The sequence below is a fragment of the Bufo gargarizans genome, chromosome 7 (assembly GCF_014858855.1).
Source record: "Bufo gargarizans isolate SCDJY-AF-19 chromosome 7, ASM1485885v1, whole genome shotgun sequence".
NCBI lineage: Eukaryota > Metazoa > Chordata > Amphibia > Anura > Bufonidae > Bufo > Bufo gargarizans.
This window is the reverse complement of record NC_058086.1, coordinates 163,151,000-163,167,622: the sequence shown is the minus strand read 5'-3', so window position 1 is coordinate 163,167,622 and position 16,623 is coordinate 163,151,000. Positions and strand designations below refer to the sequence as shown.

General features: G+C 44.0%; 1 protein-coding gene across 1 annotated transcript in view; it reads left to right on the top strand.

The window, feature by feature from the left end:
- Positions 1 to 16,623, top strand: part of ABCA4 (ATP binding cassette subfamily A member 4) — a 187,876-nt gene that overhangs the window by 164,101 nt on the left and 7,152 nt on the right. Inside the window, 1 exon segment of the mRNA XM_044302440.1 lies at positions 12,253 to 12,394. Within this exon segment, the coding sequence (XP_044158375.1) occupies positions 12,253 to 12,394 (142 nt within the window).

The window sequence follows — 16,623 nt, the reverse complement described above, 5'->3', positions numbered from 1 at the left end:
TTTATATTCTAGCACTGCTAGCCAGAGGCTTCCGCCTAGCAGTGTTCCCGGTGACATCACCGGCACAGATGGTCTGGCTTTAGTGCTGCCCTAGCCATTTTACAGGTTAGGGCAGTGCTAAAGCCCAACCATTAGTGCCAGTGACTTCACCAGGCTCACTTCTAGGCAGAAGTCTCCGCCAAACTTACTCATGGAGAGCCCGATATGTCACCGGATCTCCAGAAAAAGCCCTTTCCCTGAACGATTCAGTGCAGGGCAAGGGAGAGCATCGGAGCATGAAATGTCCGCTCATGAGGAGCTGAGTGGGGGAAGAAGGGGATATGTCTGGGTTCAGATCTGTACCCGGAAAACCCATTTAAGGCATCTGCATCAGTTAGTGTTTAATGGAGAGCACAAGGAGTCTTGGATCATTTGCCCAATAGACACCACTACGGGCCAACAGGCACCAGTAATTTATCATCTATAACCTATTTACGCTGCATAATCTATGTTATCCAGTACATTACTGCCCATAAAAGGAAAAAGTTGTCAACCCATAGCAACCACCGCTTAATTGAAGCAAGGGTACACAGTGACAGGACCTTGTTCTTGGGACCGGCAAGGGCCCCAGCAGTCAGACCCCTGCCAACCAGACCCCCCCATTGGTGGAGAGGTTCTAACAGAATGAGAATGCCTTCATCTTACACCCAATGCAGCTTTGTATCTGAGATACCTGGACAGGACAGCCTGTGCTAATACCTATAGGTAAGCCCAATACATACGTAAATACATACGTAAGCCCAATACATACGTAAGCCCAATACATACGGTATACTCAGCAGTTCTATTATACTTGCAGCTTTATAGTGTTCAATAGTTTTATATTAGGTTTTTAAGAACCAATGACAGCAAAATAATGTATAAAATAAATATAAAGATCGAATAAATAAAAAAGTACAATACTTGCAGCTTTTTTTTAATACAATATACTTTATTGTTATTAGGCTTACCAGAATGCAAGCAATACAATTTACAAAGACCTGTTCTAAGCCAAGTATTAGACCATTGCTGTAAATATTAGATTTCTGCGCACCCTCATCGATTTGCACTTTGCTGCCTTTTCACATGTTATTCCTCAGGGCATCATAAGTTCTATCAGGACTGTTGCGTCGGTAGAAAGTGGTGAGAGGAGGACAAGGAACCGTAGTGATATGAGAAGTGATGCATTTTCCCTTTTACTTAAAAGGGTTCTCCTGGAATTAAAAAAATTTAAATACTTAAATATTACTTTATTATAAATATATTCCCAAATGCCTTTCATTAGTTATAATGGCTCGTTTTGTCTAGGAAGCAATCGTTAGGAGAAATAAAATGGCCACCGTCCTATTAGTACAGACAAAACCTGTCCTAATCACACAGCAGTACAAGTTACTTCACAACACTGAGGCAAAGAGCTGCCTCATCCTCCTCTCTGTCATCTCTGTGGGAATGGAGATGATGAGGAGAGATGAGAAGAGGGTGAGAGTGTGACTGATGAGCAGCCGCACTTGTATGCAGTCTCCATTACCACATCCCCACATTATCGCAGTCTGTCCTGTCCGTCCTCTCTGTACTTTATGTCTCCTCATGAACTCCATTCCTACAGAGATTCAGCTGAAGATCTTATCAGCTGTATTCAGGATCATAATCCCTGACAAGCAGAGAGGAGGATGAGGCAGCTCTTTAGCTCAGTGTTCTGAAGTAAATCTTCCTGTTGTGCGATTAGGACAGCTTCTGTGTGTACTAATAGGACGGCGGCCATTTTATTTATCCCGATGATTGCTCCCCAGGCAAATCAAGCCATTATAACTAATGATGATAACCCCGCCTATAAGTGAGCGATCCGAGGGGCTCAGTTTTGGATTTTACCAACCTAAATGTTGGTAAGTAAGCTATAGGTCCATGGGACTTCAACTTTTCGGGGTCTGATCCTCTTTACAATGCTTTCAAATACTTCTGTATTGTAATGCATTAGCTGTATGAGTAATACAGTGTGTATTACTCATACAGCTTCCTGCCTGTGAGATCCAGGGGGCTGGATCTCACAGGCTCGTCACTGGAAGGCATCGCACTGCCATTTTCATGCCATAGGGTCCACATTACAGCAGCACGGGGACCCGATGGCACCGCCGCAACGACCCGTAAAAGCAGCAAACCTCATTGTCCCAGGGTGCCTGCTGATTGATCTCAGCAGGCACCCAGTTCTGATCACCGCCCGCCGTTTTTTTGACACTATAAAAGCACACAGAGCTATAGGGAATGGATATTGTGGATGTGCTAGTGGCCATCTAGCAACCCATGTCCTCAGCTCTATACACAAAATCCAGGTGACGGGTTCCCTTTACTAACCTTTCTAGTATTCATAAGCTTGCAAGGTGATGAAAAAATCCCACCCACTGTAAGAGTGCCACTCGTTTTTGGAATCTGAGTCATGGCTGCTTCAGTGTTATATTACCAGGAGTAGATGTTTGCTCTTCTTATTATAATGTTCTGGACTGTAGCAGTGAGATCTTGAGATCTAGCCACTAGATGGCGGTGTTGCACAGCAAAAGCACTACTCTATGAGGAGAGTACAGGACAGTATGCCCCCCCCCCCCCCCCTCCCCATAGTGATGTCACCACTGATGTAAGAATGGAGAAGGGACCCTGGCAAGAAGGACTGCAGGGAGGCATCTGCTGGGGATATGGGCCATTAGGCCTACCTCAGTAGGGGAGAGGCTGAGAGTGTCATCTCAAGCAGTTGAGAAAGGCTGGACGGGCCGAAATGCTTCCTGTTAATTTAGTAGTTGTAATAAAGAGTATAACATATTGAAGAAAAGAACGCTTGCTGGGATTTCTTTTGCTGGATTTTACATGGATGTTGCCCTTTCCCGTGCAGCGTGAACTTGGTTCGTGAGCTGTTGATTTCTCGCTTATCTCAAGCCCTAAGGCAGACACAGAGGAAGGACCCATGGTGCAGTAGCACCAAATGATGTGTGCATTGCCCTGCTAGGACTGCACTGAAGTAAGGCCTGAGTTGCTTATGGAGCCTTAAAGGGGTTCTCCCATGCTTAAAGGGGTTATGCGACCCCTGAAGTGCCCCCCTATATGCCGGGCCCCTCACACAGGTTGTACTTACCTCGCACGGCTGCAGCTGCATCTCCCCGTCTCCTGGATGAAAACATCTGGCTTAGGGAGAGCAGCCAATAACAGGCCACGTAGGGAACGAGCCTCTCTAGCGTCACCCATGATGATAGAGAGGCTCCTCCCCGTCACCCCCTCACCAGATGTTTTCATCCACATGACGGGGAGATGCAGCGGTGGCCATGTGGGCTTCAGAAGCGACGCGGGTGCTGGGGAGCCAGGTAAGTACATTGTGTGTGAGGGTCCCAGGCATATGGGGGGAAATTTCAGGAGTCAGATAACCCATTTAATGTAAAAAATGAAAATCATGAATAATCTGGTACGTGACAGCCTCTTTCTAACAAAGCTAGAACCAGCCCTGTACCTCCCATCGATCCAGAGATCTCCACATTCATTGCTCTGCTAGATTTATATCAAGCTGACAGCTCAAGGGGAGTGTCTGTGCTACTGCAGCTCAGAGGGCGTGTCCATGCTCTGCCTATCACAGCTCAGGGGGCGTGTCATTTCTGCTGAAGCTCAGGGGTGTGTGTCCATGCTCTGCCTATCACAGCTCAGGGGGCGTGTTATTTCTGCTGGAGCTCAGGGGTGTGTGTCCATGCTCTCCCTATCACAGCTCAGGGAGCATGTCATTTCTGCTGGAGCTCAGGGGTGTGTGTCCATGCTCTCCCTATCACAGCTCAGGGAGCATGTCATTTCTGCTGGAGCTCTCTCCTTGACACAGCTCAGGAGGCAGCAGAAGGGCATGTGCGACCTTCTCAGTGAGCCGGACAAAGAGCAGGTGGCGCTGTACAGATACAATTTATTGAATAATTACATGCAATTACAAAAGTATTCCTGTCCAGGTGCTGGTTTAAACTAGAATATTTTTCATGGGACAACCCCTTTAAGGGGCTGATTGTGGAGGCCTGAAGTAGAGTCCCTGGCTAGGGATGAGTAGCAGCGTTCACCTCAGCTGTGGATGGTGGTCGCAAGTGAGAGAAATGTCCCATATTGTTGCTAAGTATCCTGCAGTGAGAAGAGCTGGGTCTCCTGAGAGAGAATAGGCAGCAGGAAAAGGATTAGTGTTGCCTGACTGTAGAGGGGGAAACACCCTGGTCTGTGCGTCACCCCTTGGAGACACGCGACTTCCTGCCAAGGTTCGGGATATAGTGTGATGTCTGCAAGTGAGAAGTGACCCAGAGATCTAGACACCTGGTGGCCTGACATCGCCCCTGTAGCAGGGAGGTCCACCTTGGGACTAGTACTTCTGGACTATATATATGGACTGTATATAGTTAACGAGACAGTGCCTCTCCATGAGAACTGCTATGATTGCAACCATTAAAATTACTCTGCCATTAAAGGGGTTTTGCATTTACTCTGCCATTAAAACCCCCCTCCATTCTTCAGGACCTGCAAAGGGAAGCTTACTTACCTGCTCCAGGTGCCGGCTCCCACTCCTTCTTCTCTCGGTCTGCAATGCTCCACTGGGCTACAACGTCATGGTCACAAGTGGAGCTTGACCCCGCCCCGGCCTGGCCTGTGATTGGCTATGGCAATGTCAAACCAGATGTTGACGTCGCTGGAGGCCAGCGGAGCATCGCAGGCTGGGAGAAGAAGGAGCGGGGAACCAGCACTGGGAAGCAACCCCACCCCCAATTCTTGCACAACCCCTTTAAGAGACTGTAAGTGTATGATGCAATGTTACAAGTGATGCATCCTCCTAAGGAGTGATATTACAGTATGCATATACCTGTACAGTAAAGTTGTGTTGCCTCTGTCTGCCATTTATTCAGTGCCATCAAAACAATCTGCACCCCCCCCCCCCCCCCCCGGTCATTACACGCTCATGCCACAAGCAGCAAGACTTGCCCTCCCTCCTACTGTCCAGAAGGCTGCATAAACATGTTGTGCTGATGCAGAAAGTCAATATGCACATTTATTTGGATAGTATAAAAACACCATCAGCAAAATGAATTTGTTTTTGCAGTTTACGTCCAATCTGCCAGGTCTTTTTCAAAACATGTTTTTGATATCTAGCCTATTAGGGTGGAAAATACAGTTGTCCACGTGTACTGCACATGGCAGTCTGATGGTTCAGTGTGTTAATGCCACCCAGTACCCAGGAAGGTGTTTATTGACTGTGGAATGTGTCTGGTTGTATCTGCAGGCTAATGATACAGTATCAGTGAACATGCCAGGTAGGTTAAACAGGGGATGTAGACCTTGTTGTCAGCATGATCAACCCTATTACATGAGGCATACAACCTGGTAGGGTTGATCATACTGATAAAAACTATACTTTTATTATGAATATCTGTGGCCCCATTGATGAGAAAAACATTTTTTTATTTATATGATAAGTGGGGAAAATTGGCTTTTACCTCACAGTTTTTTTTTTGCCTTCCTCTGGATCAACTTGCAGGATAACAGGCCAAACTCGATGGACAGATGTCTTTTTTCGGCCATATACACTATGTTACTATGTTACTATGTAATTAACTGGAGCACTAAGGGGCCGCCCAAAGCCCTCGGAGCACCAGTTTGTTAGGCCACTTCACCTTCAGTTCCATCCCCCTTTCACTAGATTGACAGCACTAGACATCGAGTATAGCCATCTCTTCAGCGCTAGACATCAGGTTTACCCATGTACTCCTGCTCTCCAAGCACTGAGACCTGTCATTTGTGCCACACTATATCTCCCGGTCTCAACGCTTGATTAGTGTATCTACTGCTGCACTGAGCAAGCGCCGAGACCAGGAGATATGGCACAGAGGACAGATCTCAGCTCTTTGAGAGCAGCAGGAGAACACAGAACAAGCAGATGCAGGCACAAGAAGATATGGCTACACCCGATGTCTAGCACTGTCAATCCAGGGAAACTGAAGGTGAAGGGGTCTAATAGACTGATACTCCGAGGGCTTTGGCCAGCTCCTCGGTGCTCCAGTTGGGTCATTAGCATATTAATAAAAATGTGTTTGTCTCCGAAATGGGGCTACAGATATTTACAGTAAAGGTATCATTTTTATCAGCATGATCAACCCTACCAGGCTCTATACCTTGTTTAATAGGGTTGATTGTGCTGACTGAAGCAGAAAACCCTAATGCAGGAGACTATTGCAGTATGGTGGAGGGGCAGAAAATGAATAACTTGCTATGAATTGAAACTGCACCACCTTTCCTTGCTTTCCCTGCTTTTGGTAATTCTCCCTGTAAATATTTCCTGACAGACCCATCCATCTCCCTGTATCAAACCAAAGGGATGAGAGAAACCTTTTTATTGGCATATAAACAAAGGGAAAAAAAGACTAGTTGTCCCCTACTTTATTCCATTCAATCAAATGTAAGTTAACAAGATGTAGGGTTAGATGGAAGAGAATTAGACTACAGAATCAGACTACACAGTGTCTGTTTGTAGTCTGTAGCCATGGAGACACAGGTCTGCAGAGGAGCTATGGACACAATATGAATACAAGTTGTTCTTTAACTTTTCTAGCCTTCATTTTCAAGGCTATGTACACCTTTGGGGGGCAATTTTTTTTATTATTGCATTGTACTTATTTTGAGGCAAAAATATTTATTTTCAGTTGGTCTTTATTAAAAATATGGAATTCTTTTTTGTGTACATAGCTGAGATGCTGTAGTAGAAGCCTGTGGATTTTCTGTCATTTGGGGAGATGACAGGCTCCTTATCTCTGCTTTATGACTTTATAGACATTCATTATAGCTCAGTTCTTATCTTACTGATAAGAATCTGGCTTAAATAAGTGTTTATGACCTCTTAGTAGTTTAGAAATGAAGGGCATAGAAGACATAGAAACATAAAATGTGTCAGCAGATAAGGACCATTTGGCCCATCTAGTCTGCCCAATATACTGAATACTATGAATAGCCCCTGGCCCTATCTTATATGAATGATGGCCTTATGCCTATCCCATGCATGCTTAAACTCCTCCACTGTATTTGCAGCTACCACTTCTGCAGGAAGGCTATTCCATACATCCACTACTCTCTCAGTAAAGTAATACTTCCTGATATTACTTTTAAACCTTTGCCCCTCTAATTTAAAACTATGTCCTCTTGTAGCAGTTTTTCTTCTTTTAAATATTCTCTCCTCTTTTACCTTGTTGATTCCCTTTATGTATTTAATAGTTTCTATCATATCCCCTCTGTCTCGTCTTTCTTCCAAGCTATACATGTTAAGGTCCTTTAATCTTTCCTGGAAAGTTTTATCCTGCAATCCATGTACTAGTTTAGTAGCTCTTCTCTGAACTCTCTCCAAAGTATCAATATCCTTCTGGAGATATGGTCTCCAGTACTGAGCACAATACTCCAAATGAGGTCTCACTAGTGCTCTGTAGAGCGGCATGAGCACCTCCCTCTTTCTACTGGTAATGCCTTTCCCTATACACCCAAGCATTCTGCTAGCATTTCCTGCTGCTCTATGACATTGTCTGCCTACCTTTAAGTCTTCTGAAATAATGACCCCTAAATCCCTTTCCTCAGATACTGAGGTTAGGACTGTATCACTGATTTTATATTCTGCTCTTGGGTTTTTACGCCCCAGGTGCATTATCTTGCACTTATCAACATTAAATTTTAGTTGCCAGATTTTTGACCATTCCTCTAGTTTTCCTAAATCCTTTTCCATTCGGTGTATCCCTCCAGGAACATCAACCCTGTTACAAATCTTTGTGTCATCAGCATAAAGACACACCTTACCATCAAGGCCTTCTGCAATTTCGCTGATAAAGATATTAAACAATATGGGTCCCAAAACAGATCCCTGAGGTACCCCACTGGTAACAAGACCATGATCTGAATATACTCCATTGACTACAACCCTCAGTTGTCTGTCCCTCAGCCACTGCCTAATCCATTCAACAATATGGGAGTCCACGCACAAAGACTGCAATTTATTGATAAGCCTTCTATGTGGGACAGTATCAAAAGCCTTACTAAGGTCCAGATAAGCGATGTCTACTGCACCTCCGCCATCTATTATTTTAGTCACCCAATCAAAAAATCAATAAGATTAGTTTGACATGATCTCCCTGAAGTAAACCCATGCTGTTTTTCATCTTTCAATCCATGGGATTTTAGATGTTTCACAATCCTCTCCTTAAGTGTGGTTTCCATTCATTTCCCCACTATTAATGTCAGGCTTACTGGCCTATAGTTGCCCGATTCCTCCCTACTACCTTTCTTGTGAATGGGCACAACATTTGCCAATTTCCAATCTTCCGGGACGACTCCTGTTGCCAGTGATTGGTTAAATAAATCTGTTAATGGTTTTGCTAGTTCGCCGCTGAGCTCTTTTAATAGCTTTGGGTGTATCCCATCAGGCCCATGTAACTTATTTGTATGAATTTTAGACAGCTGACTTAGAACCTCTTCCTCTGTAAAGACACATGCATCAAAAGATTCATTAGTCTTCTTTCCTAACTGAGGTCCTTTTCCTTCATTTTCCTTTGTAAAAACTGAACAGAAGTATTCATTGAGGCAGTCAGCTAGTTCTTTATCTTCTTCCATATACCTTCCTTCTTTTGTTTTTAATTTGGTAATTCCTTGTTTTAGTTTCCTTTTTTTCATTTATGTATCTGAAGAATGTCTTATTGCCTTTTTTCACTGACTGAGCTAATTTCTCTTCTGCCTGTGCTTTAGAAGCTCTTATAACTTGTTTGGCCTCTCTCTGCCTAATCTTATAAATTTGTCTGTCATCCTCGTTTAGTTTTTTTTTATAATTACTAAATGCTATCTTTTTGTTTTTAATGATTTTGGCCACTTCTGCTGAGTACCACAGTGGTCTCTTCCTTTTTTGGGGTTTACTGACAAGCCTAATGCAATTTTCTGCTGTCTTAAATAGTGCCACTTTTAAGTAGTTCCATTTCTCCTGGACTACATTGAAACTGTTTCAGTCTGATAGGGACTCGTATACCACTAATCTAATTTTAGAAAAGTCAGTTTTTCTAAAATCTAAAACTTTTGTTTTTGTGTGGTGTGACTCAGTCACTGTACTTATAGTAAACCACACTTACTGGTGATCACTAGATCCTAAGCTTTCCCCTACAGTAATATCAGATACCAAATTCCCATTTGTGAATACTAAATCTAAAATGGCCTCCTTCCGGGTTGGCTCCTCAACTACTTGCTGTAGAGATAATCCCAGTAGGGAATTTAGAATATTTGTACTCCTGGCAGAACTAGCTATTTTGGTTTTCCTGTTTACATCAGGAAGATTAAAGTATCCCATAATGATAACTTCCCCCTTCAATGTCATTTTAGCTATTTCCTCAACTAGTAGATCATCTAATTCTTTGACTTGGCTAGGTGGTCTATATATCACACCTACACGAGTTACCTTATGGTTATCAAGCTGCAAGGTAACCCAAACTGACTCTAAATTGTTCTCGCTAACTTCTATCAAATTAGATTTCATGCTATCTTTCACATACAGGGCCACCCCTCCCCCTTCTTGCCTTCTCTGTCTTTCCTGTATAGAGAGAACCCTGGTATTGTTATATCCCAGTCATTACTCCCATTGAACCACGTCTCAGTAACAGCCACTAAATCTATATTCTCAGATGCCATTATAGCCTCAAGTTCATTGATCTTATTCCCTAAACTGCGAGCATTTGTAGACAAGAATCTGAGCTTGTCATTTCTTAACCTTTGTGCTACTGGCATCTTCTTTCATTGTTCTGGGGGCAGTCGGGCTGCTGGATTATCACTCTTTTGCCTCCCTTTTCTAGTTTAAATGCTCCTTAGCAATAACTTGGAACTGTTCACTGAGGACATTGGTTCCCTTGAGAGAAAGATGCAAACCATCTTCCTTGTACAGTTCTTATCCATTCTCACAAGAGCTAACATTAAACACAAAGCCAAACCCTTGGTTCAGACACCATTCACCAAGCCATACATTGAATTCCTTAATGTGCATCTTCCTGTCATGCTGAAGGTTATGCACAGGCAAAACTGCAGAGAATGAAACAGTTGATGCAACCTCCCGTATATCATTTCCAAGTGTGTGAAAAGCTTCCTTCACCTTTGAAACCTCATTGCAAGCCAGATAATTTGTTCCAAGATGGACAATAACATCCACCTCCCTTTCCTGCTTTGCTTGCCTAACATTATTAAGGATCCATCGTCTATCCCTGCTAGCGGTAGCACCAGGGAGACATCGCACAACACCATTTTCCTCAAACTTCACACCTCTTATGATGGAATCGCCCACCAACAGCTGCTTACTATCAGTCCTCACCTTCTCCTTTTTGTCTTTGGCTGCAGTCTTGCATACTTTAGGCATTGGAGATGATTGTTTCTCACCCACTGTGCTTGAGCCATCCTCCATGTTGCTCCTGCACTCTGAAAGTGTTGCAAATGAATTATGGAGAGCTACAGACTGTGGGACATGTCTTCTATCAACAACTCTCAGTCTACCAGAACCTGCAGTAACCGATCTTCCATTTCTAGGGGGCCTCTGTGGCAGTGGCATTGCAACGTTCTCAGCCTGAGTTTGTTTAATGGTTAATTTACAAATCTCAGATTTCAAAAATGTGATTTCCTGCTGCATTATGGAGAGCTGTCTACAGATCAGACAGCATCCAAACCTCTGAAGAGTGGAACCTGAAATAAAAGCACAACAATTCCTGCACAGAACGAGGTCGGCCATTTTAAAGAGGGGAAAGATTATAAACAAACAAATCTTACTTGTTTAGATTGTATCCAGCTCCAGATTACCTCCTGAGTATCTCCTGAATATCTCCAATGCACTTATAAAAATCATCAAGCTATAATTAGGCAAGCTATAATTAGGCAAGCTAATACTATGTGGCTATATATACACACACTCCCACAAAAGCTCCTCCCCCAACAACAAATTTAATACCTTAATCACCTATGCTCATTTGCAATCAGACAATAGTGATAACCTGTCTAACAAATTCCTCACCTGTTTTTAAAAACAGTGTCTGAGTATCCACCAGAAACACTGCTGAAGTTCTACTGTTTTGAAACACAGTGTCTGAGTATCCACCAGAAACACAGCTGAAGTTCTGCTGTTTTGAAACACAAAGTGAAAGTACCATTTGTAATGGGTGCCTCCCCCCAGGGCCCTCCTATATCGCGTCCCAGGTTTAGTAGGAATGCCAAGTGGTGTAGTGCAGCCTAAATGTCTCTTTAAGTGTGTCACGGTGCTCCTACCTAGATACGGCTGGACCCCAGACTTTGGCTCTGTAGCAATAAGTAGGGGGAATAATTTAGGAATTTTAAAGAATAACTTGAGTCCAGACCTTGAAATGAAGTTAAATGGCAGCTTTACTTTGATTAAACGTTTCTTCAAACAGTTTACAGGCTTTGTCTTGGTTCCTGCAGGCTTTAGCAATAAACTGTCAGGTAAACTCAACTTTGCTATATCTTTCTCTCTGACACTGCTGTACTGACAGGCTGGCTGTATAGCTCAGCTCCTTCTGTATGCTGCACTTTCTCTCTGTAGTCTGACTCTAGGTTATGCCAGTGAACATTCCTCCTGGCTCCTGAGGCTTTAAGCTTTGGCCTCCATGGCCTGCAGAGCTTAAGGTGCTCTGGCTGGTGTGGGCATACCCTTCCCTTAGCAGGGGTAAACTAGAACTAACTGGAACTGGTCCACACCCTTCCTGCAGGAAGTAGGGCTAGCCCGCTCCTCTCCAGAGCGGGGTTAGAATGGAATGAAAGGTTCCATTCTATCTAAGATAGCTCTGCCGTGTTTGCTGCCACCTGCTGGTGAACCAGATACATTATATATGAACAGTTACACAACATTAGAAATGCACAGTATGCAGGACCTGGAAAGACATACATAAGACGACATGAGATTAGCCCATTTGAGATCGTAGCAGGGTTCAGTAGTGGTAACACCACTCTGGGGTATTACACATTCACACAGCTAGAAAAACAGTTAACCCTTTGTGACAGAATGGCTCAATATTTTTAATAAAGACCAATTGAAAATATGATTTTTAGCCAAAAATTTGTAAAATGCAATCATAAACAAAAATTGTTTCCGAAGGTGTACATAACCTAAGTATAAGCTTTTTTAGTAACATGAGATCCTGAAATGTTCAAAAGTAAATGGGTATTTTTTTTACTTTACAGCATACTGAGTAACATAGCTGATGTGCACCAGAACATGGGCTACTGTCCGCAGTTTGATGCCATTGATGAGCTATTGACTGGCCGGGAGCATCTGCAGCTATATGCCCGTTTAAGAGGAGTCCCCGAAGAAGAAGTGGATATGGTAAAACAATATATCACCCCTCAGAACACAGATTATTTGTGATTGTTTTCCTTTCCTTTTAAAGTGTTTCCAAGAAACAAGCATGATACATGTTTTGTAGAGATTTTCTAAAATACTTGATAAAGGTTCGCTACTCTATTTTTGGGTACAGATTACTATTCCTTGTTCCTCTACACAAATTCTTGGCTGCCTGTTGCCGCCAAGAAGGAGCCAATCTGTATACATCTGTGTGTAGCCTGTAGTCATGAGCAAAGTTTTGAAAGATTTGATTCGGTCGATTCGTCAAACTTTGACAAGAAATTCAATTTGTTAATTCATCCCAAATCGCTATAAATCAGGTATACCCGTACGTCTCAGTGACTGAGAGAATGTACCATACAGAAGACACCTGGCAGCAATGAAGGGGAATGACGATTAGGGTGAATAGGACAAGCAGGGCCGGTGCAAGGATTTTTGCTGCCCTAGGCAAAGATCCATTTTGCCGCTCACTCATGTCACTCACTCACTGACAGACACACACACACACTGACAGACAGACACGCACTCAAACACTTACTGAATGATGTACACAGAAACTCACTGACAGACCTACTCACTGACAGACACACATACACTCACTGACAGACAGACACACACTCACTCACTGACAGACATACACCTACCCACTGAAACACACACACACACACACAGAAACTCACTGACAGACACTCACTCACTGGCAGACAAACATACACATATACTCACTGACAAACACACAAACACTTACTGACCGACAGACATCCATACTTACTGACATACACTCATTCACTGACATACACACACAGACACTCAATGACAGACACACATACATTTACTGACAGAAAGACAGACATACATACACTCACTCACTGACATAAATACACAGGCACAGTGTGGTGCAGCTCCTCAGTCCTCCAGCGAGCCGTTTAGTATGTCGGGGCCGGAATGACGTCATATTCCAGCATCACAGAGGGCGCACGAGGGAGGAGTGGGGAGCTGCTAGAACAGCCTCCTTTGCCGTCCGCCTCCTCTTCTCCAGTAATTTACTGGCAGAGCAGGCACCTGCCATCAGGGTAAGCAGTTGCCTACTCTGCCATATTTAAGAAGGACCTCCACGGCACTGGGGGAGGCTCAAGAGCCACTCGCCCAGGGCTGCAGCCCCAGTCAGGGGGAGCCCACCAGGGCGCCCCCAGCAGGCCGGCGCCCTAGGCGAACCCCTAGTTCGCCTAATGGTTGCATCGGCTCTGAGGACGAGGGATCAAAAGATTCCAGGTTCTAGCCCCCTAAAAATTGTCACGGTAAAAGTAAAAAAAAAAGAAACGTTTAAATCAATCCCCTTTAACAATTTTACATATAAAAATATGTAAACTAATAAAAAATATTGGTTATTACCTCGTTCAGAAATGTCTGAACTATTCAAATATTAATAAAAATTTAATGTGTGCTGATCGCCGTAATGGAAAAAAAATTAAAACACATGATTCTCTATTTTTTTTTGTAAATTTTTCCCAAAATCAGTGATCAAAAAGTTGTATGTACCACAAAAATTGTACCAATAAAAGCTAAATTTCGGCCCACAAAAAACAAGCCCTCATACAGCTCTGTAGACTGAAATATAAAAAAGTTATGGCTGTCAGAAAATGGTGATGCAAGGAAAATTTAGATTTTTTTGGGGGTTTGGTATTGCGGTATTATGCCGCATAATAATGATGTTATGACATTTTTAGCGCAGAGTGAACGTGATGTCAAAACTTTAAAAACCTTGACAGAATTGTAGTGTTTGTTTTTTTTTTGTTTTTTTTTTCTATTTAACCACACAAAGAATTTTGTTCCCCTTTTCCAATAACAGACATGGTAAATTGGATGGCGCTCTTAGATAGTACAAGTTATCCCCCATGGCCGGCTCCAGGTTCATGTGGGCCCTTGGGCGATAAAGTCTCAGTGGGCCCCCTTACACAGTGATAACTCTCTGAGTACAGATAATATAGTAGATATCACCTGCAGTCCTATGTAACAGCACAGATAACAGTCATGGCTATCTGAGTACAGAAAATGTAGTAGTGTTACCTGCAGTCCTATGTAAAACCACATATAACACTAGTGTAGATCATGTGGTAGTGTTTCCTACGTGTGCCTCCATATGTCTCTCCCACGGACTCCATGCTTGCGGCGCTGCCTCCTCTTCCATCTTCTTCTTCTTGCTCTGCACAGAACGTCCTGACACAGCTGCGTCAAGAAATAGGAACACTGTGGGCATGGTGATGGTGACACACACACAGAGGGACAGACACACACACAGAGACGGGGAAACACACACAGAGACGGGGATGGACACACACACACAAACACAGGGACGGACACACACACACAAACACAGGGACGGACACACACACAAACACAGGGACGGACACACACACACATACATATGGACAGACACCGGTGCGATCGTCAACTAACTTCTATCTAATGTGTGGCCACCTTTAGGGGACACTAAAAGGGAATTCCACCTTTAGTTAAGCTCTAACTTTTTGTTACCTTCTAATATAACTCCCCCTGATTCCCAGTACTGAGGGGACATGGACTGGGGTTTAAAAGGGAATTATCCACATGTACCAGAAGGTGGTCTAAACTGTAACCCATTAGGCACTGGCTAGACTGTGGTATGGAGTCTAAGCAATGCATTAGGCCTCATGCACACAGCCGTTGTGCGTTCATTCCGTGCATTGGGGACCGCAATTTGTGGTCCCCAATGCACGGGCAACGTCGGTGCGGCGGCCGGGACAGCTCAAGACACATTTAACTTGAATGGGTCCGTGATCAGTCCGCACCATAAAAAGTAGAACATGTTTTTTTTTTTGTGGTGTGGAGGCACGGCCAGAAACATCACGGAAGCAATCCGTAGTGCTTCCCATCCGTGCTTCCGCACCACATCTCCGTGATTGCGGACCTATTCAAGCGCCCCGTGTATTGCGGACCCACAGTATGCGGGTGCACAACGACTGTGTGCATGAGGCCTTAGACACACAGGGACAGACAGACAGACACACACACAGGGACAGACAGACAGATCTGTACTATTAACCCCATGAATTGCACCAGATTCCACTCCACCTGAACCGCACTGCCCCTGAGTGCTCCACCTGCCCCCTCATACATAAGCTCCATATGCTGCCCCTCGCCACATTCTCCCTCACACCGCTGCTTGCAGGCACACACAGCCCCTCCTCCTTCCACAAGCTGCTGCAGTCGGGGTTGTCAGCACCTCCCACATTTCATCATGTGACCATGAAGGAGCATGTGACCAGTGACATCACAGACCTCCTTCTAACAACTCCATTCTAGCATAGCATCTACTGAAACTACATCTACGCTGTTCTGAGTCCTGGGGCCCCCCACCCCAGCAGTGCACATGGCGAAAATTGTCTGCATTGCCAAGGTGAGCTGCCCTAGAATTCAGAACAGGCAGGACACAGCTGCAGGAGTGAGCCGGCACAGTGGCCCCCCCAGGAACAGTGGCCCCCCCCAGGAGCAGTGGGCCCCAGCACTCGCCCGGGTGTGCCAGGTGCTGACGCCGGCCCGGTTATCCCCTGTTAATTATTTTCTTAACAGTGTAGACATGAATCCCTTTATAATGATTTACATATTTCAAGTGTAAAATTGAAAACTATACAAATATCTACTATGAACCGAATAGTATTTAGTTTTAAGCATATATTACAGTTAATACCAAATCGGCCGAACATGGTGGGTGGATCAAACATGGCCGCAGAATTATTGCCAGAAAGGGACAGGAGCATGGAAACCAGTAGATGCCATATAATATGTTGTTATTCAACTGGATTGACACCACTAGTGCATGCAAGGGTGTACTTCCTAAACTATTATCAACAAAGAGATCAAGTACCAAAATACCCAATATATAAAGGTTTATTAACTTAACATTAAAAGACATACATACACTTATACAGACATGTGGAAACAACATAAAGTGCCAGAAGCGACAGCTCATATATATCCTGTGAGATCGCATACAACATATGATGTGGACTACCATTCAAAGAGCATGACCATCTACACATGAATATACATCTCTTCTCAATGACATATAATATGTTGGCCAAACAGGGGCTGTTGCTGGTATGGTGTTTGGCTGGTTAGGTGCGTGGCACAATATGCAAATTATTGCTGTTGTGGACTACAATCTCCTGAAA